The 23,845-nt window shown below is 50.9% G+C and overlaps 11 protein-coding genes across 11 annotated transcripts; 6 read left to right on the top strand and 5 right to left on the bottom strand.

The window, feature by feature from the left end:
* The first annotated feature begins 203 nt into the window (after positions 1–203).
* Positions 204–1,982, top strand: BO87DRAFT_379970 (isocitrate dehydrogenase (NAD(+)) IDH2). The gene is made up of 6 exons (XM_025624195.1): positions 204–343; positions 411–476; positions 635–721; positions 792–914; positions 977–1,696; positions 1,765–1,982. Exons 1-6 carry the CDS (start codon positions 254–256, stop codon positions 1,834–1,836), a joined length of 1,158 nt encoding a protein of 385 aa, XP_025475806.1. The 5' UTR covers positions 204–253; the 3' UTR covers positions 1,837–1,982.
* Positions 1,983–2,026: 44 nt separating this feature from the next.
* On the bottom strand, positions 2,027–3,415 carry BO87DRAFT_367387 (uncharacterized protein). Its single transcript, XM_025621885.1, has 4 exons — positions 3,157–3,415; positions 2,925–3,070; positions 2,647–2,830; positions 2,027–2,568 (listed from the first exon to the last, which is right to left on the bottom strand). The coding sequence occupies exons 1-4, from the start codon at positions 3,323–3,325 to the stop codon at positions 2,222–2,224; spliced, it is 846 nt and encodes a 281-aa protein (XP_025475805.1). The 5' UTR covers positions 3,326–3,415; the 3' UTR covers positions 2,027–2,221.
* Positions 3,416–4,203: 788 nt separating this feature from the next.
* Positions 4,204–7,593, bottom strand: niaD (nitrate reductase NiaD). Its single transcript, XM_025620762.1, has 7 exons — positions 6,963–7,593; positions 6,776–6,875; positions 6,461–6,719; positions 6,173–6,408; positions 5,898–6,121; positions 5,223–5,846; positions 4,204–5,169 (listed from the first exon to the last, which is right to left on the bottom strand). Exons 1-7 carry the CDS (start codon positions 7,231–7,233, stop codon positions 4,280–4,282), a joined length of 2,604 nt encoding a protein of 867 aa, XP_025475804.1. The 5' UTR covers positions 7,234–7,593; the 3' UTR covers positions 4,204–4,279.
* Positions 7,594–8,593: 1,000 nt separating this feature from the next.
* niiA (nitrite reductase niiA) lies at positions 8,594–12,819 on the top strand. The gene is made up of 9 exons (XM_025621884.1): positions 8,594–9,064; positions 9,139–9,289; positions 9,382–9,921; positions 9,977–10,059; positions 10,110–10,622; positions 10,683–10,885; positions 10,937–11,409; positions 11,472–11,629; positions 11,685–12,819. Exons 1-9 carry the CDS (start codon positions 8,892–8,894, stop codon positions 12,679–12,681), a joined length of 3,291 nt encoding a protein of 1,096 aa, XP_025475803.1. The 5' UTR covers positions 8,594–8,891; the 3' UTR covers positions 12,682–12,819.
* Positions 12,820–14,917: 2,098 nt separating this feature from the next.
* Positions 14,918–16,891, top strand: BO87DRAFT_419056 (MFS transporter; the record flags this gene model as incomplete). Its single annotated transcript, XM_025626916.1, has 5 exons — positions 14,918–15,325; positions 15,387–15,466; positions 15,526–15,801; positions 15,850–16,655; positions 16,707–16,891. Exons 1-5 carry the CDS (start codon positions 15,158–15,160, stop codon positions 16,889–16,891), a joined length of 1,515 nt encoding a protein of 504 aa, XP_025475802.1. The 5' UTR covers positions 14,918–15,157.
* A 490-nt stretch (positions 16,892–17,381) lies between these two features.
* BO87DRAFT_429770 (uncharacterized protein) lies at positions 17,382–17,727 on the top strand (the record flags this gene model as incomplete). Its single annotated transcript, XM_025627510.1, has 2 exons — positions 17,382–17,391; positions 17,486–17,727. The coding sequence occupies 2 exons, from the start codon at positions 17,382–17,384 to the stop codon at positions 17,725–17,727; spliced, it is 252 nt and encodes an 83-aa protein (XP_025475801.1).
* An 804-nt stretch (positions 17,728–18,531) lies between these two features.
* Positions 18,532–19,089, top strand: BO87DRAFT_317688 (L-rhamnose mutarotase; the record flags this gene model as incomplete). Its single annotated transcript, XM_025619778.1, has 3 exons — positions 18,532–18,658; positions 18,791–18,927; positions 19,006–19,089. 3 exons carry the CDS (start codon positions 18,532–18,534, stop codon positions 19,087–19,089), a joined length of 348 nt encoding a protein of 115 aa, XP_025475800.1.
* Positions 19,090–19,117: 28 nt separating this feature from the next.
* BO87DRAFT_367377 (uncharacterized protein) lies at positions 19,118–20,850 on the bottom strand. The gene is made up of 3 exons (XM_025621883.1): positions 19,986–20,850; positions 19,871–19,931; positions 19,118–19,818 (listed from the first exon to the last, which is right to left on the bottom strand). The coding sequence occupies exons 1-3, from the start codon at positions 20,805–20,807 to the stop codon at positions 19,361–19,363; spliced, it is 1,341 nt and encodes a 446-aa protein (XP_025475799.1). The 5' UTR covers positions 20,808–20,850; the 3' UTR covers positions 19,118–19,360.
* Positions 20,851–21,253: 403 nt separating this feature from the next.
* BO87DRAFT_379964 (kinetochore subunit FTA4 family protein) lies at positions 21,254–22,473 on the bottom strand. The gene is made up of 4 exons (XM_025624194.1): positions 22,224–22,473; positions 21,915–22,083; positions 21,801–21,863; positions 21,254–21,746 (listed from the first exon to the last, which is right to left on the bottom strand). The coding sequence occupies exons 1-4, from the start codon at positions 22,387–22,389 to the stop codon at positions 21,440–21,442; spliced, it is 705 nt and encodes a 234-aa protein (XP_025475798.1). The 5' UTR covers positions 22,390–22,473; the 3' UTR covers positions 21,254–21,439.
* On the bottom strand, positions 22,471–22,788 carry BO87DRAFT_400563 (uncharacterized protein; the record flags this gene model as incomplete). The annotated part of the gene is made up of 3 exons (XM_025625535.1): positions 22,471–22,509; positions 22,562–22,717; positions 22,765–22,788. The coding sequence occupies 3 exons, from the start codon at positions 22,786–22,788 to the stop codon at positions 22,471–22,473; spliced, it is 219 nt and encodes a 72-aa protein (XP_025475797.1).
* Positions 22,550–23,761, top strand: BO87DRAFT_379962 (HAD family hydrolase). The gene is made up of 2 exons (XM_025624193.1): positions 22,550–22,932; positions 22,988–23,761. Exons 1-2 carry the CDS (start codon positions 22,879–22,881, stop codon positions 23,720–23,722), a joined length of 789 nt encoding a protein of 262 aa, XP_025475796.1. The 5' UTR covers positions 22,550–22,878; the 3' UTR covers positions 23,723–23,761.
* The last annotated feature ends 84 nt before the right edge of the window (positions 23,762–23,845 follow it).

The raw sequence follows: 23,845 nt of genomic DNA, 5'->3' as shown, positions 1-23,845 counted from the left end.
CGGTCGGACCGGGAGCGGCGGTGCCGAGAATCACTGGATGGATTAAAGTGCCTTTCTTCGCCGCGACTTGCTCTCTTCGTTCCCGCACAAGGAAACCCGCCGCCGCCTTTTCCACCTCTCTCTCTCTCTCCTCTCTCTTCTTTCTCTTCCTTACTCTCCTCTCTTCTCCTCACCACCCCCCCTCCCCCCCCCCAATTCCTTCTTTTTATTCCACCCTTGACCGTTTGACGTCGATCTCGGGTACTTTATCACAATGATTGCCGCCAGGAACTTTGTCGCTCCCGCCCGTCAATGCTTGCGGACAACACGTGTGTCCCCTCGCATTGCCTCGCCCTTCTCGCAGGTAACCTACCGACCGCTTTCCTCGACAACATCACCTGGAAGGATTCTCGATCTAACTGCACATCTAGCTCCGCACTTACTCCGTTGCTGCCGATGAGCGCGTCGCCAAGTTCAAGGGTCAGAAGGACACTGATGTATGTCGCGTCCCGGGCAACGCCTGAAACATTTTTTTGCGTCCATCCTTTGGTCCGGTAGCTTCCGCCGCAACTTGCGACAACGGCCTATATCCAACAGCTGTTCCGAAGGATGGTTTATAGATGAATGGTGTTGTTGACATGATGTGTCCTTATAGGGAAAATACACTGTTACTCTGATCGAGGGTGATGGTATCGGTCCCGAGATCTCCCAGTCGGTGAAGGATATCTTCGCTGCCGCAAACGTACGCCTCCCGCTTTCCTACGATCGCCTATGATATACAAACCCAGCGATGCTAAACTACCTGTGTGCAGGCCCCTGTCAAGTGGGAGCCCGTTGATGTTACTCCCATCCTGAAGGACGGCAAGACCGCCATCCCCGACGAGGCCATCAAGAGCGTCCAGAAGAACTACGTTGCGCTCAAGGGTCCTCTTGCTGTACGTCCTTCCTTTCTAGACTCTTTTGCGCTGGATCTTTTTCTAAACGCTTCGTCACATAGACCCCCGTCGGCAAGGGACACGTCTCTCTGAACTTGACCCTCCGTCGTACTTTCAACCTCTTCGCCAACGTCCGTCCCTGCCGTTCCGTTGCCGGTTACAAGACCCCCTACGACAATGTCGACACCGTCCTGATCCGTGAGAACACCGAGGGTGAATACTCCGGCATTGAGCACGTCGTCGTCGACGGTGTCGTCCAGAGCATCAAGCTCATCACCAAGGAGGCCTCCGAGAGAGTGCTCCGCTTCGCCTTCCAGTACGCTCGTTCCATCAACAAGAAGAAGGTCCGTGTCGTGCACAAGGCCACCATCATGAAGATGTCCGACGGTCTCTTCCTCAACCTTGCTCGTGACATCGCCAAGGAGTTCCCCGACGTCGAGTTCGATGCTGAGCTGCTGGACAACTCTTGCCTGAAGATCGTTACCGACCCCACCCCCTACAACGACAAGGTCCTTGTTATGCCCAACCTGTACGGTGACATTCTGTCCGACATGTGCGCCGGTCTGATCGGTGGTCTTGGTCTGACCCCCTCCGGTAACATTGGTGACGAGTGCTCCATCTTCGAGGCCGTCCACGGTTCCGCCCCCGACATTGCTGGCAAGGGTCTTGCCAACCCCACTGCTCTGCTTCTGAGCAGTATCATGATGCTTCAGCACATGGGTCTGACCGAGCACGCCGCTCGTATCCAGAAGGCTACTTTCGACACCCTCGCCGAAGGAAAGGTAAGCTAGCATCCCATCAATCTGACGTCAACATTGCGAAAACACGATGCTAATAGTTGCAATTTTAGGCCCTCACCGGTGACTTGGGTGGTTCCGCCAAGACCCACGAGTATGCTGAGGCCATCATGAAGCGTCTGTAAGGGATTGGAACCTGCCTGTACTATTCCCCTAAATTGTTTCCTTTTTAGCCTGTGAATGACTAGACCAAATATGTAGTGATCTACTGTATGTGCTCCCATGTATTTAGATGCCATTTATGTTGTTTTAATTACTACCTCGGTTCTTCCTACTACCAATTGGTCAATCATTGTTGGAGAAAGAAAGATGCTAGTAGCTAGTAGCTTGGTCGACGAATCATGCCTAGTCTACCGTCCCGGTAGAAGAACAATTAATTGTAGAACCAAGGAAAAGAAAGGTAATAATACAAACAAAGCCCCACCAAAACGCCTACTTCTCCCAAGGTATCATATCGACATATTTGTTACAGACAGAGCCAACGAACGTCAGCAGGAAAGCACATATCTATCAAGGCTGACGCCGTCGACCCCTCCGAGTTCCCGTGCCTGCTGCACTTCTCCCCTTTTGCTTCGTCCTTGATGTCTGGGCGCGCGTACTTCGCGTCGTAGGCGATCCCCCCTCCGCTTCCTCATCGACCTCACTATCATCCTTCGCAGCGTCCGAACCATCTTCATCGCCATCTTCATTCGCGCCTGTCTCCTCGCCAGAATCCCCTTCTTCCTCCGCAGCTCCGGAACCCTTCGCCGGTGGTTCAACCTCGACGTGTAGACGCGACGAACGCGTCCCTCGCCCAGCGGTACGCCCGCCACGGCCTGATTTCCGTCCTCGTGATGGCGCGGGGGAAGAGCGAGGTTCTGTATGAGATGAACAGCTGCGATTAGTATGTTTCTTCTAGCCATCTGACAACCAAGGAAGTGATGTTATATACGCACCGTCCGTATCAGCCACCGTGCTCCCCCTCCTCGATCCCGCATGCGTGCTAGGATCAGGAGACGCGGTCCCTTCCATCGCCAGTCGCCGTTCGAACATCAATTCTCCGTATTCGTCCTGGGGTAATTCGAACGGACAGTAGAATTCCTTTGAGTCCTCGGCGGTGTCTGTGATCAATGAATCTTCCTGTTTATCCCGTAATAATTGATAAGTGTTAGCACGAGCCGAATTCCAGAGGATGTAAAGTAATGTCAAAGGCTGGTGAGAGGCATCAACGCACCCGTTCATCCAAGGCCGGAAGATTGTATAATGTCCCCAGCTTCTTCCAAATCCCTGGTATGCGTGTGTGTTCTGCGTGCGCGGGCGCATATCCTTGGCTTTTCATGAACTCCGAAATCGCGATCATGCGGAAGTGCTTGTGCATGCCTTGAAAGGAAAACCTCATTAGCGACACACTGTTCGGAATAGTGCTTGCCCTTGCGCCCGACAGAGGGGAAAGATTGCCGACATACCGACAGGCTTCCATTTTATAATCCCCTTCAATAACGCGGTCTCCTGCTCGTCCGTCCAGGGATCTGTCACTGGGTCGTAATCCGCGGTTGTTGGCTGGTCAGCGGTGCTTGCGGACGGCTCGGCATTCTCATTTTGGGGGGTGAGTTTGGCTTTCTTGCGCGGGGGCATGGCGGTTGAATAGTATGTAATGAGAGAGCTTGTGTGTATTCCGTAGAGGTGGGTAGGTAAATAATGGTTTGCTGAAGGGACGGAGGGGAGAGCATTCGTCCGCGGGTTGGCTGAACCGCGGCGAATTCCTGCCGCTTCGGTTTCCCGAACAAGCGGTGGTCCGGGCGTTGGACGGGGAGAGGAGCTAGTCTGGTTTGGGTTTAGTGAGGCGTGATCTCGCGCTGCCAACGCGTCCTCTGGTGCTTGTCATTTGGGATTCCCACGAGACTTTGGTGGGTTGTGTTCAATTGAGGACGATGGATCTGGGAGAATCCACTGATGACCCGCTGTCTGGTTATTGCCTACAGCGTGTTGGTCAGTTCGTCTTGCGGTTCCTGCATCCATTGAAGCTGTTGACGTGGGAGAAGTTGTCTGATGCATACTAACTGCTTAGTCACTAACTATATGCTGAAAAGACGTGATTTTCGGCACTGGACTGCAACTTATATCAGGTGTCCTTTGGAAAGCAATTGACAGATACGGCGCCGAAGTCTCCCGGGATGCCGCAGCTCGGTGACAAGGCGAAACTTCTCAATAAGATCTTCGAAGGATACACATCATGGTATCCCCCACGTGGCTTTACCTGAAGGTCGTCGGATGCACAGTATAAGATACTGGCAATGGTGCAATTCCATTGAGCCTAATGTCGCTTTCCTTTGTAGAGCAGGCCGGTTGTCTTACATACTTGACCGATATGAGTGAGCGAATGATATGATTCTGACCCTGGTAGACAATCATATGTTCGACTCGCGCATATTGCAGGCGCACATCAAGACCAACTTAATCCTTTCACTTGAAGCACATTACAGTTCGTATATATTTCTTTCGAACTTAGCGTCATTATATACAATCTAACATCGTGGCCTCCTAATACTAGTGACGAAGGCTATTTCCAGAACTGAGGAGGCGCTCCCCTTAGAAGAAATGGAGGTCCGACTCCGCCCATCCTTGCTCCAGTAGGATCTTGCGGGCGGACTTTTCCATGGCCTCTGGACCACAGATAAGCACCATGCTCTTGCCATCGGGAATGGCATACTCCTTCAGCAGGTCTTCCGATATACGTCCACGGCGTCCAGTCCAACTGTCCGGAGCCTTAGTTAATGTGTGTACCACCTTGCACTTCTTGCTATCCAACGCTTCATAGGCGTCCAGTTCGTCACGACATAGAATGTCCTCCTCCTGTCTATTGCCATCTAGGACCACGCACGAAGTAGGGTCCTGCTTGTCCTGTATCACTGCACGTAGCACTTGGAAGACAGGCGTGATACCAGTTCCTCCACAGATCATCTTGAACGAATTGACATGGCGCTCTTTGCCGCTCACCATGATCTTGCCGTTTCCAAGATACTCGAACCTGCCAGTGGGACCCTTGCAGTCGATTTCTGATCCCAACGCGAGCTTCTCTAAAGCCATGGTCATCTTGCCACCTTTGACCGTGGGCGTGTCGAAGTAGATCTTGACCAGCAGGTCCATGGTGCCTTCCTGGTTAGTATCGGAGATAGGGGTGTATGAGCGGATAATGGCTTCTTTGCTGGTGGGGTCGGCGACCTTGATCATGAGATGCTGGCCAATGGGCAGGCCCAGGGTCTGTTTGTCATGTTGAAGCTGGAAAGTGAAAATGCGGGTGTCCCATGACACGTCCTTCCTCTTTACAAGGGTCATCTTTGACCATGATTTCGACTGGAGGAATGTTGCGCGAGGTTCATCCGATTCTGGTGCGCTATCGTTCTTGAGCGCTTCCAACGACGCCTTATCCATGGTTCCGATATGGTAATCAGGCATCATGGCTTTGGCCGTTTCGCTATCTGTGAGTGTGTCAGTATTCCAAACTCCATTCAAAAAAGGTGCTTAGACATACGGATGGCCAAAAATTCCTCCGAAACGTCCATGCCAGCAGACGAAATGATACTCTGAGCTCCACCAGGATGGCCCTCAAGGAATGCCGTGCCATCGTACACTTCCCCGTTCACGATGAACCAGGGCTTCTCATCGCTTGAGTTCTTCTTGAATTCTTCAAGGTCGATCATCCGGTTCACGCCGTCTTTCTTCATGTTGATCTCCTTCTCGGGCTCTGGCTCTGCCGGTTCCTCTCCTGCGTGTCTTTCTCCCCAGTTACCGTTGACCAAATCACCACCGGCCTTTTTGACGCGTTCCATCCATCCACCAGGCCCGGTAGGATCTGTTGGGTGCTCGAACCTGAGAGTCCCATTCTCCTTTGTGATGGTGACCCGGAACCAAGGATTGTTCATCATGCCCAGAACAGACCAGTACATATCGCGCGGTTGGAGAGACAAGGCCTCATCCATAGCCCGCACAAGAATGGCATCTGTATTTTCTAGGTCAGGAATGGCGATATCCAGCGACCAGAAGCTCCAGCAGAAACAAGTCTCGCGCCAGGACATGTCTACTCTGCCACCGAACAGGTCCCCTTCGAAGTCACGATACTTGTCTTCGGCATATGAAATGTTGGCCAATCGCCAGGCTAAAATAATGTCAGCTCTGCTCCAACACATTTGCGCGATGATCATCGTACATTTGCCTTTATCTAAAGATATTTCGACTCTCGTAATCCTCCGACCGCCTCCTGCATAGGCATATCCTTTCACGTTGTACGACGGGCCTGCCGACGCAAGATCCAGCACCTCCTTGTGCTCGGGGTATACTACAGAAGAGTTCACGTTCAAATCATAAATCGCATATCGGTCATCGCGCCACCAGTTTGGGTCACTGGATGACATTTCGGGCGAAACCATTGTCCTGGATAAAAGTTAGACAACGTACTCTTGTGGTCGGATAGGCGAGTCTTACGGTAATACTCGGTTGTCATAGATGTGGTACCAGTTATCACTGGGCGCATCAGTCAGAATGAGCTTCTTCAGCCATTTGACACTTCGGCCACCGATCTGGCCGGGTACGACGGCTCTCAGGGGACGGCCATGATCAGGACGGAGATCCTCGCCGTTCATTTTGTGGGCCAGCATGATTCCCCTATTGGGATCCATGGCCCAATTGAGTTTGACTGAGGTGCCGTAATACCCGTTTGGCTGCAAGCAAACTGTCAGAACACTACGTGCATGGATGGATATGGCGACTTACCAGCTTATCTGCTCCCTCCATGCAAACATACTTGGCTTTCCTCAGAGGCTTCGCACTCCGTAGGATATCTGCCATCATTGGGCCAGTCCAAAGGGCCGTCGACAGGCCAGCGGAACCCCATGAGAAACCTTTGGTCTTCCTGACCACATTCTGCTCCTTCCGTCTGTTTCCCGCACAGACGAGAGTGATTGGTGCTGTGATCTGATCGTATTTCTGCAAAATTTCCCGGAAGTTGAGGACAAGCGGCTTCTCCACCAGGCTGCATATCCCTTATCAGATAACGACGCGACGTTTGGGGGAAATGATATTTTTTACCCTTCAATGCTAATCTCCCAATTTGGGATGTCTTCGTCTTTCACCAAAGGTACCGGGCCATGATTTCTCACATAGAACAGTTCCGGGGAAGTCAAGAAGCCTAGTTTCTAGTGAGCATCGCCACGACTACAAGGGCCCTTGCGCGGAGTTCAAAGGCGATAGGGCAGCAGGGAAAGAGGTTTAGTACCTTCATCGTACAGAGCCGTAAGTGGAGGCTCAACATTGAAGGGATGAACACCCGTCAGTCTGATAAGGCGAGGGTCGCGGGGTACATGATAATCGGGAGTTGGCTTGTCTATATTGAGAACTTCGGTTGGTTCTTTTGAAGGGGGCGGCAGAGGAATGTCTGGAAGTTCCACGGCAGGCAGCTCCTCTTGGTGGACCTTGATCGGACCCGACTTGAGGGCGACCCCTTGAGCGGTGAAAGGCTCTGTCAGCACCTCAGTGACAGTCGCCATGGTATGCGCTTATGTGGTTCAATAGCCTCGAGGTGCCAGATCAGACATGAGACGATATCGAGAATGGAGACGAGTATAGATTCGGACCGATACAGAGCATGCAGAAGGCAGATGAGAGGAGCCAGACACACATCCGGGGAAGACCAGGGTTAGCTACGGGAAAATTAATCGCTCAAAAACCAGATGACAGATGAACCCTCAAGGCTGCCGGCTTTTGGATTAGCTCAACGGGGTGACCAGCAACGGCCGGGATCTGGTACTAAGTCCACGGAGAAGAAACAGGAGGCATTCCACCTGGTTTGAGATCTATTTGGGGGGCGAGAATGAGGGTCAACATTCGACCGGAGAGATTTCCGCGGGAGCCGGTGGATTCGAACAATGACTTAACTAACGAGCAGAGATATGTAATAGTAATACTCCGTACTCTTCAGATGGTCTAGTCATGGCCTGGTGTGTCCTCCAGCCGGGAAGACAGGGAGAAACCGGGCTTCTCATTCGAACATTCCTACGGGGGGGTGTGGGCACTTGAGACCTGGTCCCGAAAAAAAAAAGTATAAAAAACCCAGACATGAAAAAAATCCGGAAACAAGCCTCTCCCGAGCAGCCAAGAGACTCACTAAACTACGACTCGATACATACTAGTGACATTTTGTGCTGTAATGGAAAAACAAGCCCCAGGAGGACAGCGGCCAGATCCACTTGTCTAGAGGGCTCCACCGCCGATTTATTGCCCATTAATTGCAGCAGGATTACGAAGTCTCCAGCCGGCCGTGAACAAAGTATTGTTCTCGTGTATTGATTCACGGTATCGGAGAATATTGAGTAAGTAATATTGCCTGGGACTGTTGAGCTTTTTGCCGCAGTGGAGACGGGCAGAAAAAAGAAAAGATGGAAAGCAATGGTCCCATCGGTCGACTAAGTAGTGGTCAGTGAGCAGACGTCTAAAAACAACTGGTAGTCAGTAGTGGTTAGTCAGTAGTACATAGTACTATGTAGCATGCACCTGCTGCTGGAAACCAAACCATAGTCAAAGCATCCCTCGAAATCCCTCATAATGAAGTTGATGATTCCAGCAACTGCAAGGAGCTTCAATCAATCAAACTCTGGTACGTATACTTCCGATCACGGCCAATCAGACGCTTATCAGGAACCGATAAGGCAGTCGCGATAAGCAACAGCCTCAATGCCTTCGTTTCTCCATCGCATCTCCGCGGAGTCGCACTCGCTCGCTCGATTCCATGCAGCCACTCCCCAATTACCGATCGAACCCATCGTATGCCCGGTTCTTATCCGTCCTTTCCCCTCTCCACGAACGGTGGCTCCTCTATGATTTGCATGGCGGGTCAAGAGGTCCCTGATTACAGAACGATCGAGCATGGACCCCCCCTCGCAACTGATTACCTCAGAGGTCATAGTCACCCATCCAGTATCCCACGGAGAAATACAACTCAAACGCCCCTATGTCCGCAACTCCGCGCAGTTATCGGTCTCCTCTTGGCGAGATAGTTACAATGATGGTGGTTTGTTGTTCATGGCTGTGTAGCGCAGCTCCGGTGCCGCGGGGGTTCTCTTTCCCTGTGGCACAAACAAAACCGCGCTGGTTTCCTGTTGGCCACTGCTATCGACGTAGGATTCCTTGATTATCCTCTGTCATCACAATGCCTCTGCTGGATGGATCGGGGAACGGTGACGCTGTCGTCATGGACAGCGTCCCCAGTGTTCTCTCTCCCACAGTTGATTCCCTGCCAGATCCGGCTACTCGCCGATCGGCTTCGAATAGGCGCCAGAAGATCGTGGTGGTCGGCTTGGGCATGGTGGCTATATCCTTCATGTATGTTTGGGCAGTCGAACAACTGTCTATTAACGCCGAAACTCGGGATTCTGACTACTCCTGTTTGTTCTTAGTGAGAAGCTCGTCAAGCAGGACTCAGAGCGACGAAAGTATGATATCGTTGTCATTGGTGAAGAACCACACATTGCCTACAATCGAGTCGGCCTCTCGTCTTTTTTTGAGCATCGCAAGATCGAAGATCTATACCTGAACCCAAGAGAATGGGTGAGTACTCCGTAATCTGCAGAGTTTCCGATCCGCGCTCGGGATGGCGGCCCTGGTCCAGACACTAACGCCGAAGCCGGTGCCCTAACTAGTACGGTTCCATCAAAGACCGATCCTTTGACTATCACCTCAACACTCGGGTGACCGACATCTTTCCCGACCGCAAGACGGTCAAAACCTCGACTGATGATGTTATTCCTTACGATATCCTGATTTTGGCTACGGGTTCTGATGCCGTACTTCCCACGCGCACCCCGGGACACGATGCCAAGGGCATCTTTGTCTACCGGACGATCTCGGATCTGGAAAAGCTCATAGAGTTTGCATCAAAGCATAAAGGTGAGACGGGCGTTACTGTAGGAGGTGGTCTGCTGGGCCTAGAAGCAGCCAAAGCGATGACAGACCTGCAAGACTTTGGCAGTGTCAAACTCGTCGATCGCAACAAGTGGGTGTTGGCGAGACAGCTGGATGGAGATGCTGGCACCCTTGTGACCCGCAAGATTCGAGAGCTGGGCTTGGATGTACTACACGAGAAGCGCGTTGCGCGCATAAATACGGATGACGATAACAACGTTACTGGAATTGTTTACGAAGATGGTGAAGAACTCAGCTGTTCATGCATCTGTTTTGCTGTACGTTTACTTTTGCCATTGCCAGCTGCTTTTGGCGTGCTAACTCCCAGGGCAGATCGGAGTCAGGCCACGAGATGAGCTGGGCCAGTCGGCGGGAATCCAGTGTGCTGGAAGAGGAGGTTTCGTCATCGATGAAAGGTACAGTCAGTACCTAGAAATTCATTTGATATTTATTAACACCACAACAGCCTTCAAACCTCCATCGAAGACATTTATGCGATCGGAGAATGTGCAAGTTGGGAGAACCAAACCTTTGGTATCATCGCTCCCGGCATCGAGATGGCCGACGTGCTCGCATACAACCTCACCAACCCCGACAAGGAACCCAAAAGCTTCAAGCGACCCGATCTCAGTACCAAGCTGAAACTGCTAGGTGTCGATGTGGCTAGCTTTGGTGACTTCTTCGCCGACCGGGATGGGCCCAAGTTCCTCCCCGGCCAACGGCCGTCAATGCCCTCCGGAGGTGCAGAAGATGAGCCAGCTGTAAAGGCGCTTACATACAAGGATCCTTTTGGCGGTGTCTACAAGAAATATCTCTTTACCATGGACGGCAAATACCTCCTGGGTGGTATGATGATCGGGGATACGAAGGACTACCTTAAGTTGAACCAGATGGTCAAGTCTCAAAAAGAGCTGGACGTACCTCCCAGCCAGTTCATTCTGGGGGCTCAGAGCGGTGGGGAGGAAAATGCCGACGATCTGTAAGTTATTGGAATCGCCCAGACGCTGAAGTACTAGGCTAATACCTTATGCGCCTATAGGGATGACAGCACTCAAATTTGTGCCTGCCATAATGTTACCAAAGGCGACTTGGTTTCGAACATAAAGAATGGCACCTGCAAAACCGTTGCGGAGGTCAAATCGTGCACTAAAGCGGGGACCGGCTGTGGCGGCTGTATGCCGCTAGTGCAGTCCATCTTCAACAAGGCCATGCTGGACATGGGACAAGAAGTCTCGAACAACCGTATGTACACACTTTTTTATGGCTTTCGGAATTGTTCTAATGTGTATGCAGTATGTGCTCATATTCCACACTCGCGGGCCGACCTCTACAACATCATCGCCATCAAGCAACTGAAGACCTTCGAGGATGTCATGAGGACGGTCGGCAAGAACCCGGATTCGCTTGGCTGCGAGCTGTGTAAGCCTGCAATTGCCTCGATTCTCTCCAGTCTTTTCAACAGGCACATCATGGATAAGGATTTACACGAATTACAAGAAACAAACGATCGGTTCCTTGCCAACATCCAGCGGAACGGGACCTTCTCGGTTGTGCCTCGAGTACCCGGAGGGGAAATCACGGCGGACAAATTGATCACGATCGGGCAGGTCGCCAAGAAATACGACCTTTACTGCAAGATTACTGGAGGTCAGCGTATCGATTTGTTCGGAGCCAAGAAGCAGGATCTGCTCGACATCTGGACGGAATTGGTGGATGCAGGTATGGAGAGCGGACATGCGTATGCCAAGTCGCTTCGGACTATCAAGGTATGTAACTTCATGATGATTCGTTGGTTGGGCTGGTCTGGGAACATACTAACGCTTCTCAGAGCTGCGTGGGGACCACATGGTGCCGGTTCGGTATTGGCGACAGTGTTGGTATGGCCATCCGGCTAGAAGAGCGCTACAAGAGTATCCGCTCCCCGCACAAGCTAAAGGGCGCTGTCTCCGGCTGCGTGCGAGAATGCGCCGAGGCACAGAACAAAGAGTGAGTCTTTCCTTTCTGTCAGTTACTTCCTGGATGTTTAGCTAATCTGCTCCAGTTTCGGTCTTATTTCCACCGACAAGGGCTTCAACATCTTCGTTGGAGGCAACGGAGGTGCCAAACCTCGGCATTCCGAAATCCTTGCCAAAGATGTTCCTCCCGAGAAGGTCATCCCAATGATAGATCGGTATCTTATCTTCTACATTCGCACAGCAGACAAGCTGCAGCGGACAGCTCGCTGGATTGAAAACCTCCCGGGTGGTATTGAATATCTGCGCGAGGTTGTCGTGGAAGACAAACTGGGTATTGGGGCGGAGATGGAACAGCAGATGCAGGAACTGGTCGACAGTTATTTCTGCGAGTGGACCGAAACAGTCCGGAACCCCAAGCGGCGCAAATACTTCCAACAGTTTGCCAACACGGATGACACTGTCGACACCGTGGAAGTGATCAAGGAGCGCGACCAGCAGCGGCCGACCTATTGGCCCAGCGAACCGGCCAAAGAGGACTTCAAGGGCCACCAGTGGTCCAGTCTCTCGTGGCAGCCTATCATCAAGGCTGACTACTTTTCGGATGGCTCGCCACAGATGTCATCCGCCAATGTGAAGCGTGGGGATACGCAGTTGGCCATCTTCAAGGTCAAGGGCAAGTACTACGCGACGCAACAGATGTGCCCTCACAAGCGGGCGTTTGTCTTGTCAGACGGGCTGATCGGCGACGACGACGCCGGCAAGTACTGGGTGTCATGTCCCTACCACAAGCGCAACTTTGAGCTGAACGGAGAGCAAGCGGGTCGATGCTCGAACGACGAGAGCATGAACATCGCGACGTTCCCGATTGAGGAACGGGATGACGGGTGGATCTATCTGAAACTGCCGCCTGTCGAGGAGCTGGACTCGATTCTGGGGACGGAGAAGTGGAAGGTGCGGAAGGGCGAGGCGCCCGATCCTTTCAAGAAGCATGACATGAAGTATAAGGGGATGCGAGGGAAGAAGGTGGGCGAGAAGGCATCCGGGTGCGGTACGGCTGCATCGTCCACGGTGATTGACTGGTAGTCAGTTCGTCTGTGGCGAGGATGATGGTGATGACGATGATGATGTTACGATTTGAACTAGAGCTTCTTTGACTGGATAAGGATGTCCGTCTACAGCACACCATGTAATTTATTCTATGTATCTTCCAATACCAGTTCCACATTGTCTACTATTGGTATTACACCTAAGCCTTAGTGGTGGCCCAGGGAGCCCTCAGACGGCACACACGACTGGATAACTGGAACCCATCGTGGATATTGAGATGGTGCCATATCCTGCCCGATGCAGCTGCTGCCTATATTAACTGTGTGTAGACCATGCTCGGGGGAGCCATACATAAGTGAGCAGGTGCTAGTCCGGCCCCCAGGAGCTTACACTGGGGGCCCGGGGCAGCCGTTCGTAGCCGAGGAGCGTTCGTTGTATTTTGTGTTTGCCTTGCGTGCCTTGCATGACCAATTCGAGTATTTGCACCAAAAGCAGTCCGGCGTTCCAATTTAGGGCAGCGGCTGTCAACTTGTCCGGGCCCCCCTAATAGCAACACACTGATTGGCTGGAACGAATGACTTATCAAGGATCAGCCCACGAGGTGGCCCGTGCATGGCATTGCTTTTCTTTTTACTTTTTTTTTCTTCCCAACTAGGCAGCATTCTCACTGTTTGGGTCTCCTTATCAGCCAGTCTCAGCCTATCGCGCACTGTTTGATACGAAATCGGATGCCGAGAGTTCCTATATCGGGAGTGAAGGTGTATCATTTTCCAACGTAGACAGTCGATCTGCAACCCCTTTTTTGTGCTTTACCCTTTGTAGTCTGTTTAATGTCTACATCTTCCATCCGGACGGAAGAGAGATGGATCCCTGAAGCAGTTCGAAACCGGGTCGAGACGGCGACTCACAGTACTAGAGGACTGAATAGATATCCACCTGCCAAACAGGCGAGGAATACGTAAGTAGTGGCCCCCGTTATTAATTTACTGCCGCCCCATCTGGCTGGCCACTACGGAGTAGTCTATAGTACGGAGTAGTGGCTGGCAGCTCGGCACCTCCTACTATACCCGACTGGGGATGTATTCTGTAGACTCTTGCAATGTCAAGCAATGGCAAGCTTCAGAAGGAGGGAGAGAAAATTTTGCTAGCTCGTAGACGAAGGAGAAATGGATACCAGGTCTTGCAAAATATTTCAACCGGAGGTTTGAGGAGGATGACTTGCGGTGACGGTGGCCCACTTGCCGGTGGGTTTGATTTTATTTTATTTTTTTTCTCTTTCTTTCTTCTTCGGTTGTGATTGTCAATTTTTAAGATGAGAGAAACTAAAAGTGACCGCGTCGCTTCCTGAGGCCCCGTCTTCGTCCCGTGATACAGTTAGTCAAGCAGGAGTAAATGAGTAAATGACTGAATGTGTGAGTGGACTTACTCCGTAATGGGTGGCTGCCTCAATTCCCTGGGTCCCTCCCTATCTACTCCGGACGACTAGTCTATCTCTCGCCAATCTCTCTCTACCATTCCTCCCCTCCCTATCCCTCTACACGCCCACTCATTGCCCCCCGGAAATACACAAACAGTCATCCTTCTTCCATCTACACTCCGCGGAGTTACTTCTCCAGATCTTCTACCTTATCCTTATCAGTTCCCCAGAACCATGCCAATTATGCCCTAAACTGCCGTGCAGAGAGACCCTTGCTTATCTCCAGCACTGGTCTCGTTGGTCCACGCCTCTCAATGAGGGCCATGAACTGGGCCTCGATCGCCATGCCATGAACCCTGAGGTCATCTTCCTGCTTAGGTCCATGACTAGCGACTCCGGCTCTCGCGCTGGACGGTCTCTCTTACCGCGCGACCCAGTATCCACAGCCACGCTCAATCCGACTGCCAGGTGTGGATCCCCGGCCATTGCTCCTAGATTGAGTTCACAGGCTTGCCTTGGTTCTGTTTATTTCGCTGCTGTTGCTGCTGATAATAATATTTTTTGCCCTGCTGCCACACCGTGTTGAGCTTGACCCATTTCCTAGGAGATACTGATTTATGTTTCTCTGAATGTTATGTCGTTTAATTTTATCAGAAGCAAGTCACTCGCATCAATCAAGTGGTAATCAGACAGCTGACCCTCCTAGGAGATAGATAACTAGATAGATTGATGCCTTGAAAGAGACCTCCCACACGGGGGTGTCGGAGCATTTCCTACGCCTGAAAAGAACGTTTCCACTTGTGACACTATCCGAAGCACCGGTCTATATATACACGTCCTCTCCATCGATCTAATTCGGTCTTAATTCTCCTGTATTGCCCTATACCACACTCTCAATACCCATTGCACTTCCATCGGGACCCAGTCGTCCGTTGGTTTACTCGCATCTAATACGCCCTGGTGGTGTTTTGTCTTTGTTGTGATACCCCTTCTCTCTGTACTTGCTTAGATCCCTCCTTTACCTTACATCCTTGCTGTCTCCTAGTAGCAGTATACCATCAGTTGATTTTTTTCAACGACCGAATTTTTCTGGCGATGGATCACATCAAGCTACTCTTTGTCTCTCCGGGGATTAACCCGAGTAATCGCAAAGCACAATCAATCCCCATCCTCAACCCATTCGACAAGTATGGTCGAGTTTTCTTCTTCTCATGGCTGGGTTTCATGGTGGCTTTCCTGTCGTGGTATGCCTTTCCACCGTTGGTAAGTGACTCCTAACCCGTACGCATGCATGGACAAATGTTGACATAGGTTCCTCACATAGTTGACCGACACAATTCGCCAAGATCTGAAGATGACAGAGACGCAGGTCGCAAACTCGAACATCGTTGCTCTGCTCGCGACGTAAGCCTTCCCGCCCCATGCTCCTGTTTTTATATAGACATCCGTTGACAATGTGCTAGTCTGCTTGTGAGATTCGTGGCAGGACCCCTTTGTGATAAATTCGGTCCTCGTCTGGTTTTCATTGGGCTGCTGCTTTGTGGTTCGATCCCAACTGCCATGGCGGGTCTTGTCACCACTCCCAATGGCTTGATTGCCCTGCGCTTCTTCGTGGGTATCCTCGGAGGTACCTTTGTCCCATGCCAGGTCTGGTGCACGGGATTCTTTGACAAGAAGATTGTTGGGACTGCGAATGCTCTGGCTGGTGGCTGGGGCAATGCTGGTGGCGGAATCACCTTGTATGTTGAACATTGTACCTTTCTTGATCATTGGCTTACTTGTCTCAGCTTCGTTATGCCCGCTGTGTACGATTCCCTCGTCAAAGTCCAGGGCTTGCCACCACACAAAGCATGGCGCGTGGCATATATAGTGCCGTTCATCATCATTGTCGGGGTCGCCCTGACTATGCTCTTCGTATGTGAGGACACGCCGACGGGCAAATGGTCAGAGCGTCATCTCTGGGTGAAGGAAGCCACTGAGTCTGAGGGCAATATCATTGATATCAACTCGGGAATTCCATCCAAAGCCCCCTCGGTGTCCGACATGATGGCGGACGTGGAGAAGAAAGGCGGCGCCCAGACCCCCATGTCCCTGGGAGCCGAGTCCCAGCAGATTGGCCAGTTCGACGCGCTGCGGACGGACACGGTAGTAGCACCCACGCGCAAAGAGGCCCTGAACGTGCTCTTCAGTATGTTCACTGCAGCCGTCGCCATCCCATACGCCTGCACTTTCGGGGCAGAACTTGCCATCGAGTCTGTTCTGGCAAACTACTACGTAGCGAACTTTCCCAGTATGGGACAGACCGAGTCCGGACGATGGGCCGCCATGTTCGGGCTACTGAATATCATCTGCCGACCGGCCGGTGGCTTCGTGGCCGACTTTCTATACAGAACCACACAGAGCCTATGGTCGAAGAAGATCCTGCTGGTCTCCTTGGGACTCATCACGGGAGCTTTCCAGCTCGCGATCGGACTCACCAACCCGAAGACCGAGGCCACCATGTTCGGCCTCATGGCCGGGCTTGCCTTTTTCCTCGAAGCCTGCAATGGCGCCATCTTTTCTTTGGTACCTCATGTGTATCCATTTGCCAATGGTGAGCTCACTTTGAACCCTCGATTGAATGACTTTGTGCTAATAATAATAGGTGTCGTGTCGGGTGCTGTCGGTGGCATGGGCAATTTTGGTGGAATCATCTTTGCTATCATCTTCCGCTACAATGGGTCGCACTATGCTCAATCGCTCTGGATCATCGGGGCGATCTCGCTGGCAGCGAACGTGGGCATTTCGTGGATCCGGCCGGTGGCGAAGAACCCGGTTGTGAGGCAGTAGTGCATTCACTTTGTTTATGAAAGATCTTGATGATATCTAGCCGATGCATTTCATGTTTTAGTAATCGATTTGAAAATGAGCTTTACTATTACTACTCCTCTGATCTTCGTTATGTCTTGCTTCCTCTGTCGAGTCTGCGCTCGCGTACAGTAACCCCGTCTGTCCGAGCTATATCTCATGGAGCAGCCAAAGCAACCATGGAACACAAATTCTAGAAGCCATTAACAGCAGCACACAAAGCACAGATGTAGATCGGATAAGAGATCCCCGGAAGACAGCGGAAAGTCAAAGCGCAATGATGATGGCATAGCGAATACTTTGAGTTTCGGGTCCGATTATATGAAGAACCATATGGTTGGGATAGCTACCTTTCTTGAACACAATTAAAATAACTTGATTATTGCTTGCTTGAAACTGAATACTACATACTACCCATTACACATTACACTGACTACAATATATATACCTGAAACACCTACTATCTACCAAAATGTCTCAACGTACATCACCCCATGTCCCCAAACCCTACACCACCACCACTACGATCACTCCACACATGAATACTAACACGAAATACCTAATGATATGATATAGACCACGAAAACATCTTCGACAAAATGTTCCACCACCACAAACACCAAGACACCCAGCGTCAGGAGAACGACGACAGCGGCAAATACCCCTCTCAGCAGAAGAGCAATCTGCACGAAACAGAGGAGGAAAGTCAACCTTCGCATCATGGAGAGGAGGAAGGGGTTGTGAATCGATTTGAGAATTATATTAAGGAGGATGAGGAGTTGGAGAGGGAGGGGCAGACGTATGGGGGGTTGATGTAATACTTTATTTTTTTTCTCTATTTACTATTTAGTTCAGTTTCTTGGGTCGGATTGGGGATCCTGGGGATATTTATCACTATTCAGTTTACTTTGATTTATTTATTCTGTGGGTTGTAGGTAGGGTGGGTTGTAGTGTGTGGTGGTATTGGTAACTAATAGTAGTACTAATTGGATCCGTATAGCTATTGAGTGCTGGAGGACGGTGTACTTGTACTTTGGCGTTGATGGGTAGGGACTATACCCTTAGTACTAGTAGTTACTACTACTACTACTAACCAAGTGGTAGTTTGATGCCAACACTGAGTATAATATTCAGATCTTGTAGTAGAACATGAACGTCAAGACATTACTAATCGTCCAAGAGCAGAAAATACCTTGTATGAGTAGTTGATAACGCAGATGAAGCCATCACACTACAAGTTCTAACAGCTCTTAAAAAAAAACATGTAGTATCTACATCTTGTGCTGTTCTAACCTAATCTATTAACTTCTTAGTATACAAACAGCTAACAACATCAAATAAATCCCCTTCTCCACCACCACAACATCTAGTGTGACCCCTCCCTCGGTCCATCCCAACCCCCAATTCGGGCCATCATCACCCCGAATCTACAACAAAAACATACATATACAGCAACTACTACTACTACTACTACTACTACTACTACTACTACTACCACCACCACCATACCATCGTCTTATCCTCACTTCCAGAATTACACGTCCATAACCTCTCTCTTTAATACCAACCCACCAACCTCTCCCACCCCAATCCCACCAAGTGGTACATACCAAAATCCGACAATGCCCACCCGCCGCATCGCCCAAATCGTCCACCTCAAGCCCTCCGCCATCGCCGCATACAAAGAATGTCACGCGAACGTATGGCCCGAAGTCCTACAGCAGATCAAGGAGTGTAATATCCGTGATTGTATAGATCATCCCCTCCTATCCCCTCCCATCCCCTCCCCCATCCCGTCATAAACGAGGTGCAAAGTCATGTATATATAAATAGAAGCAGAAGCAGGTGCGGAAGCTAATATGGGGCAATGGCTATTTGCAGACTCTATCTTCTTCGATAATGAGCGGACGCTGTTCGCAACGTTTAAATATGTCGGGGAGGACTTTGACGGGGATATGCAGCGGATGAAGGCCAATCCGAAGGTGAGGGAGTGGTGGGGGTTGACGGATGGGATGCAGGTATGTTTATTATTTATACACTTTGGCAAGTTGAGGAGGTGGGGGAAGACGGTCATGCTTATATGCTGTTTTGTGCAGGAGAGTCCGATTCCTGGGGCTATTGGAAGTGCTGAAGGTCCTGGGTGGTGGAAGGTGTTGGATGAGGTTTTTTATACTGAATAAATGTAATGGATACTCAAGTTTCTTTCTTCTGTTCACCCCTCACAAGTATAGAAATACATAAAACTACTTTGACGGATCTCATTCGGATCTCATATACATGCCATGCAACAATGGGTATCTTCGCCGGGAAAATCCGTAGCCGCAAATCAGCTGCTCCAAAAAACGCCGACTCCCTCTAACGCAAATATATCGGTAACCAATCGTTATAGCTCGTGCAACACCACTAAGATCATGCCAACCGCCAGGGTATAGGCAGCCCACGGTGTCGGTCTCATTCGGCGCTGCCAGGGACATCCTTCAGGATCTCCCATCCAAATTCGTCCTCTGGCCTCTCGGGCTCCATACCAAGTGCGTTGCGATACGCCCGCACCTCATTCTGTAGGCCTGCAACAATCCGGATGGGCAGTTCTTCCTCCTCGGAGCGGAGTCGGTACGCCGTCCGAATCATCTCGGCACACTTCATCGTCTGCGCATGCCAGTAGTCACGGTCTAAGCGGCTCTCCAGATGGGAGTCACGCTCCGCTTGGAGCAGATTGTTGTAATGGCGTTTCTGCGACAGATAATGCATGTTGTTGTTTTGGCAGTAGTTGCGGATTTGCTCGACCATCGTCCCGAGGGTCGCCTCATATTCACCGATCAATTTGGCGTTCTCCGCCTGCTCGGTTCGTAAAACTTCAACTAAACGTCTCTCCTTGGCGAGGGCACGCTCGAGCTCGGTGATACGGGCACCTAAGCTTGTCAGCCGCTGTTCAGAGAAAGGGACATCCATACGACCACTTACCGGTGATTTCCCCGTTCACTTGCTGCAAAGTCGGGTTGGTACCCTCCGAACCAGACCGTTTCTGTCCCTGTCAGCCAGGTTAAACCAGACTACGAAGCCTTCGTGAAAGACATACCATAATTTCCTCCGCACTAGTCACTATACTTTTCGTCATTTCGCGATTGTTCTTCAACACGTCGCTCAACTCCAATACCATATCGTAGAGATGATGCAGGTCCATCTGATGGCCCGCGTTCATAGGAACTCCGCCGTTCATACCGGGCATTCCGCCGCCGTTGACCTGAGCCGGTGGATGAGGCATCGCAGGCGACATCGAGGGACGAGGAACATTGGGCATGCTCGAAGCACCGCCAGAGTTATCGCCGTAGCTGGCAAACATGGCCGACCCAGGGCTACTGCCCGTCATGCCCCCACTGCTGTTCATCGACATGTTTGCGGAGTCAAAGGCGTTGTTTAATGCGTTGAACTCGGGATCGACAGCAGGATTCGGTTTAGGGAGGTTATGGTCGTCGTCAAAGCCGAACCCAGAGGACTCCAAACCCAACACTTCTTTTCTGAATTTCTCAAGGTCACGACGAGTGACGTGGGTGGAACGGCGGCGATGCCCACGCACAAAGGGTGCCTTGGAATCAGGGGAAGGCGTAGACGCGCTGATGATGCCGGGTGAAGAGGGCTCACTTTTGCTGTAGCTGGTGTGGTGCGCGGTCGGAGTTAGATCGTCAAGATTGGGGAAAGGAACCGTTGCGGTGAGAGCAGCAGACAATGGGGAAGCAGCAGGTAAAGCTGGGCGATGAGGGTCATCCACCTCGTCCTGATAGTGAACCGTGGCCGCGGAGAAGCCAAAACAGTCAAGCGTCGGAAATTCGGAAGATTCCAGCCGAGCACCAGCCTCGGCAGCGCCACAACTTGGGGCGGTGGCCGCACCAGAATTCTCCATGATAGCTAGTAAGTAGCTAGTTAAACCTGGGTTATGCCAAAAAGGGATGAATTCACAAAAAAAAAAAAAGAAGTGTGTGGTGAAGGTAAAACAATAAGAGGAAGGGAAATCGATGGGTAGAAAAATAAAAATGTGGGAACCAGTGAAAAGAGAAGGAACAGAGCAGCTGCTTCTGCTTCTGCTGCTGCTGCTGCTGCTACTCTGTAAGTAGTAAGTAGTCCCCAAAAACAACCGTTTGGCTCTCGTTCTTCTCCCTCCTTCCTGTCACTGGCACTTTGCTATGATCGTTGCAGCCGCAGTCAATTGTCTTTTTCCCCCCTTGCAACTTCTCAAAGTTCCGGTAACTGCATGGGAAATCCCTCTAATTATAGCTGCCCAAAGGAGACCTGCGGCGTAGAGTCAAGAAATTGAGATCTACTGATTGATTATCCAGTTGCAATGGTTTTCATGCATCTGTGCGACCTCTTTTGCCGGCAATGCCGCACCCTCAATCTCCAGAAGGCTATGTATGTATGAAAGGCGCAACGCTCTCATAAGTGTAGGCAAGGCATGCAATTTAGGTATTCGGGCATCCTTCCATTCCATTCAATGCATGAAGTCATTCTAGCCGGGCCCTTTCTCTCTATTTGTCATCACGTCATGTCCAATAAGGCATCTAGTTTCTGGTCGCACCCCAGATACGGCTTGTCCTGCTCCTGAGCGCCCAGTTTCTTCTTCCCCTGTTCGACTCGGCCACCAACTCGCGCAACCAGCATCCTCATCTTGTCTAACTCCTGGACTAGCTCGCCATCTCTCGTCACCAGATTAGGTTGGATGTGTTTCTGCGGTTCTCGGAACGGCTCCAGTAATTGCTGCAGCTGTCGTAATTGATCCAGGCGCCGTTGTCGCTGTTGCCGTAAGCGATCCAGGTCCGTAAGACGCTCCCGTAGTTCTTGGTATCTGTATCACAATTAACCAGCTGAAACTGTGATCGGTGCGAGAGGTATCTCAGACCTAGCCCGCTGTTCTTCGCTCGCAGATTGGTCCTCTAGCTCCAATGGGAGTTGTGCGATATTCCTGCGACATTAGATCGATCCGCTTTCCCAGCAACAGAGGTTCGAGGCTCACAGATGACTGGATAGATCCACCGATCTCTCAACCCCTTTTATCAAAGACCCTGGGTTGTGTATTGCCTGGGTTACCGACGACCAGTATAGGCTGGTAATTTGCTGAGCGACATGCTGAACCGCTTGGGAGGAATAGACGATGCGACTGTGTTGTTTCAATGCGGCGTTTACTGGTGTCCCATGGATTCATTAGAAACATATGCAGAATGAAGAACGATATACGTATTAACCACAGTGCACGATGAGCGATCATGTGCAGTAATCCCAGGATGGTATGTGTGAAGATTTGATTCTGGATGCTTGCACTTACACTTTTGCAGAACATCACCGACCACCTTATCACTGAGATCATCCTCTTCGGTCTCAGCGGCGTAATTTCGCCAATCTTCGGGCGGTTCAAGGCCTTCGGATAGTATTCGGACTTGCGCCCTGATAAAGGACGACTTCAACTCGGAGATGGTACGAGTAGATTCCATGACTCCATAGTGAGGGATTGTGATCGGCTCAGAGGATAAAAGAGGACCATCGCGATTCGGCTTCACTGAACGCGTCCGGCGCTATCGATAAGCACACACGTGACGGATACGCAGTGCCCCCTTCCGCCAACCTGCCATCCATCGTCCATCATTACCAGAGATTGGAGTCAACAGTCTCCTTGCGTCTTGATGATTTGTACGTTTCATGCCGCAGATATTGCAGGGCTTCTGCGGCGCAGGTTTGGCCTTTAGGGTCTGGAATTCCCCTGCAGCTTTCATTGCCTCGGACCTTGATTGTAAACCATAAGCAACAACCGATTTCTCGTATCTAACCTCGGTAACTTGGACCCCAGGTCTGGTCTTCTACTACTCCGCCAAAGAACAAACATCAAGCGACATCTTCGTCTTACATCTAGATCACCCTTGCCGCTGCTATCTCTACCCATCTATTGTCTTCCCAGAACCTCTGCCGACTAGTATATCGCCACCATGGCTGACGATCAACGGCCGATAGGTCTGCTGTTCGACATTGGAGGAGTGTGTGTAAGGCTGCGCGAATGCCCAACCCAGAAATAATAGTCTGTTGATAAAGCTGCAGGTTGTTTCTCCCTTTCAGGCTATTCTGGACTATGAACTGGCCCACAACATTCCCCCAGGATGGGTGAACTTCAGTATCTCTCGTACCTCACCCAACGGCAGCTGGCACAGACTTGAGCGCGGGGAGATCAAGATGGATGCCGACTTCTTCAAGGAATTTAACAAGGATCTACGAAACCCTGACCTATGGAAGGCATTCCATGAGAGACTTCAGAAACAGCGCCCGGATAGTGCGCCAACATCGCTTCCTCCATTACCCGCCCTGGACGCAGAGTTCCTCTTCTGGGAGATGATGAGGGTGTCTAGGACGCCGGATCCATATATGTTTCCTGCTCTGAAGAAGTTGAAGCAGTCAGGAAAATTCGTTATGGGAGCTCTGTCAAATACAGTTATCTTCCCCGATGGACATCCGTACAACACAGACATTGATGATAAAAAGTCGCAATTTGACTTCTTCATCTCATCTGCGCATACGGGTCTCAGGAAACCCGACGGGAAAATATATCAGGTTGCGCTGCAAGAGATGGAAAATGTAGCGAGGAAGAAGGGTCTAGGTGGGATTCGCCCGTCTGACATTGTGTTCCTCGATGACATTGGAGAGAACCTTAAGGGCGCAAAGAAAGCTGGCATGCGAACCGTGAAGGTTAATCTGGGACGGACCCAGGATGCTGTTAAGGAGCTGGAGAGGATGACAGGCCTTCAATTGCTAGAGACTCCAGAAAAACCCCGGCTGTAAATAGTATAATTTGGCCAGCTAGAAAGATCATATTCGGACAGCCTACAAATTCATAACTATAAGATTTTTCCAAGTAAAGATTGCTGAAAGAAAAGAGTTGGTTATGATTGTTCGGAGTACGGA

The sequence above is a fragment of the Aspergillus neoniger genome (assembly GCF_003184625.1).
Source record: "Aspergillus neoniger CBS 115656 unplaced genomic scaffold BO87scaffold_38, whole genome shotgun sequence".
Classification (NCBI taxonomy): domain Eukaryota; kingdom Fungi; phylum Ascomycota; class Eurotiomycetes; order Eurotiales; family Aspergillaceae; genus Aspergillus; species Aspergillus neoniger.
Note: the sequence above shows the minus strand (reverse complement) of the source record. Positions and strands in the feature narration are given on the sequence as shown.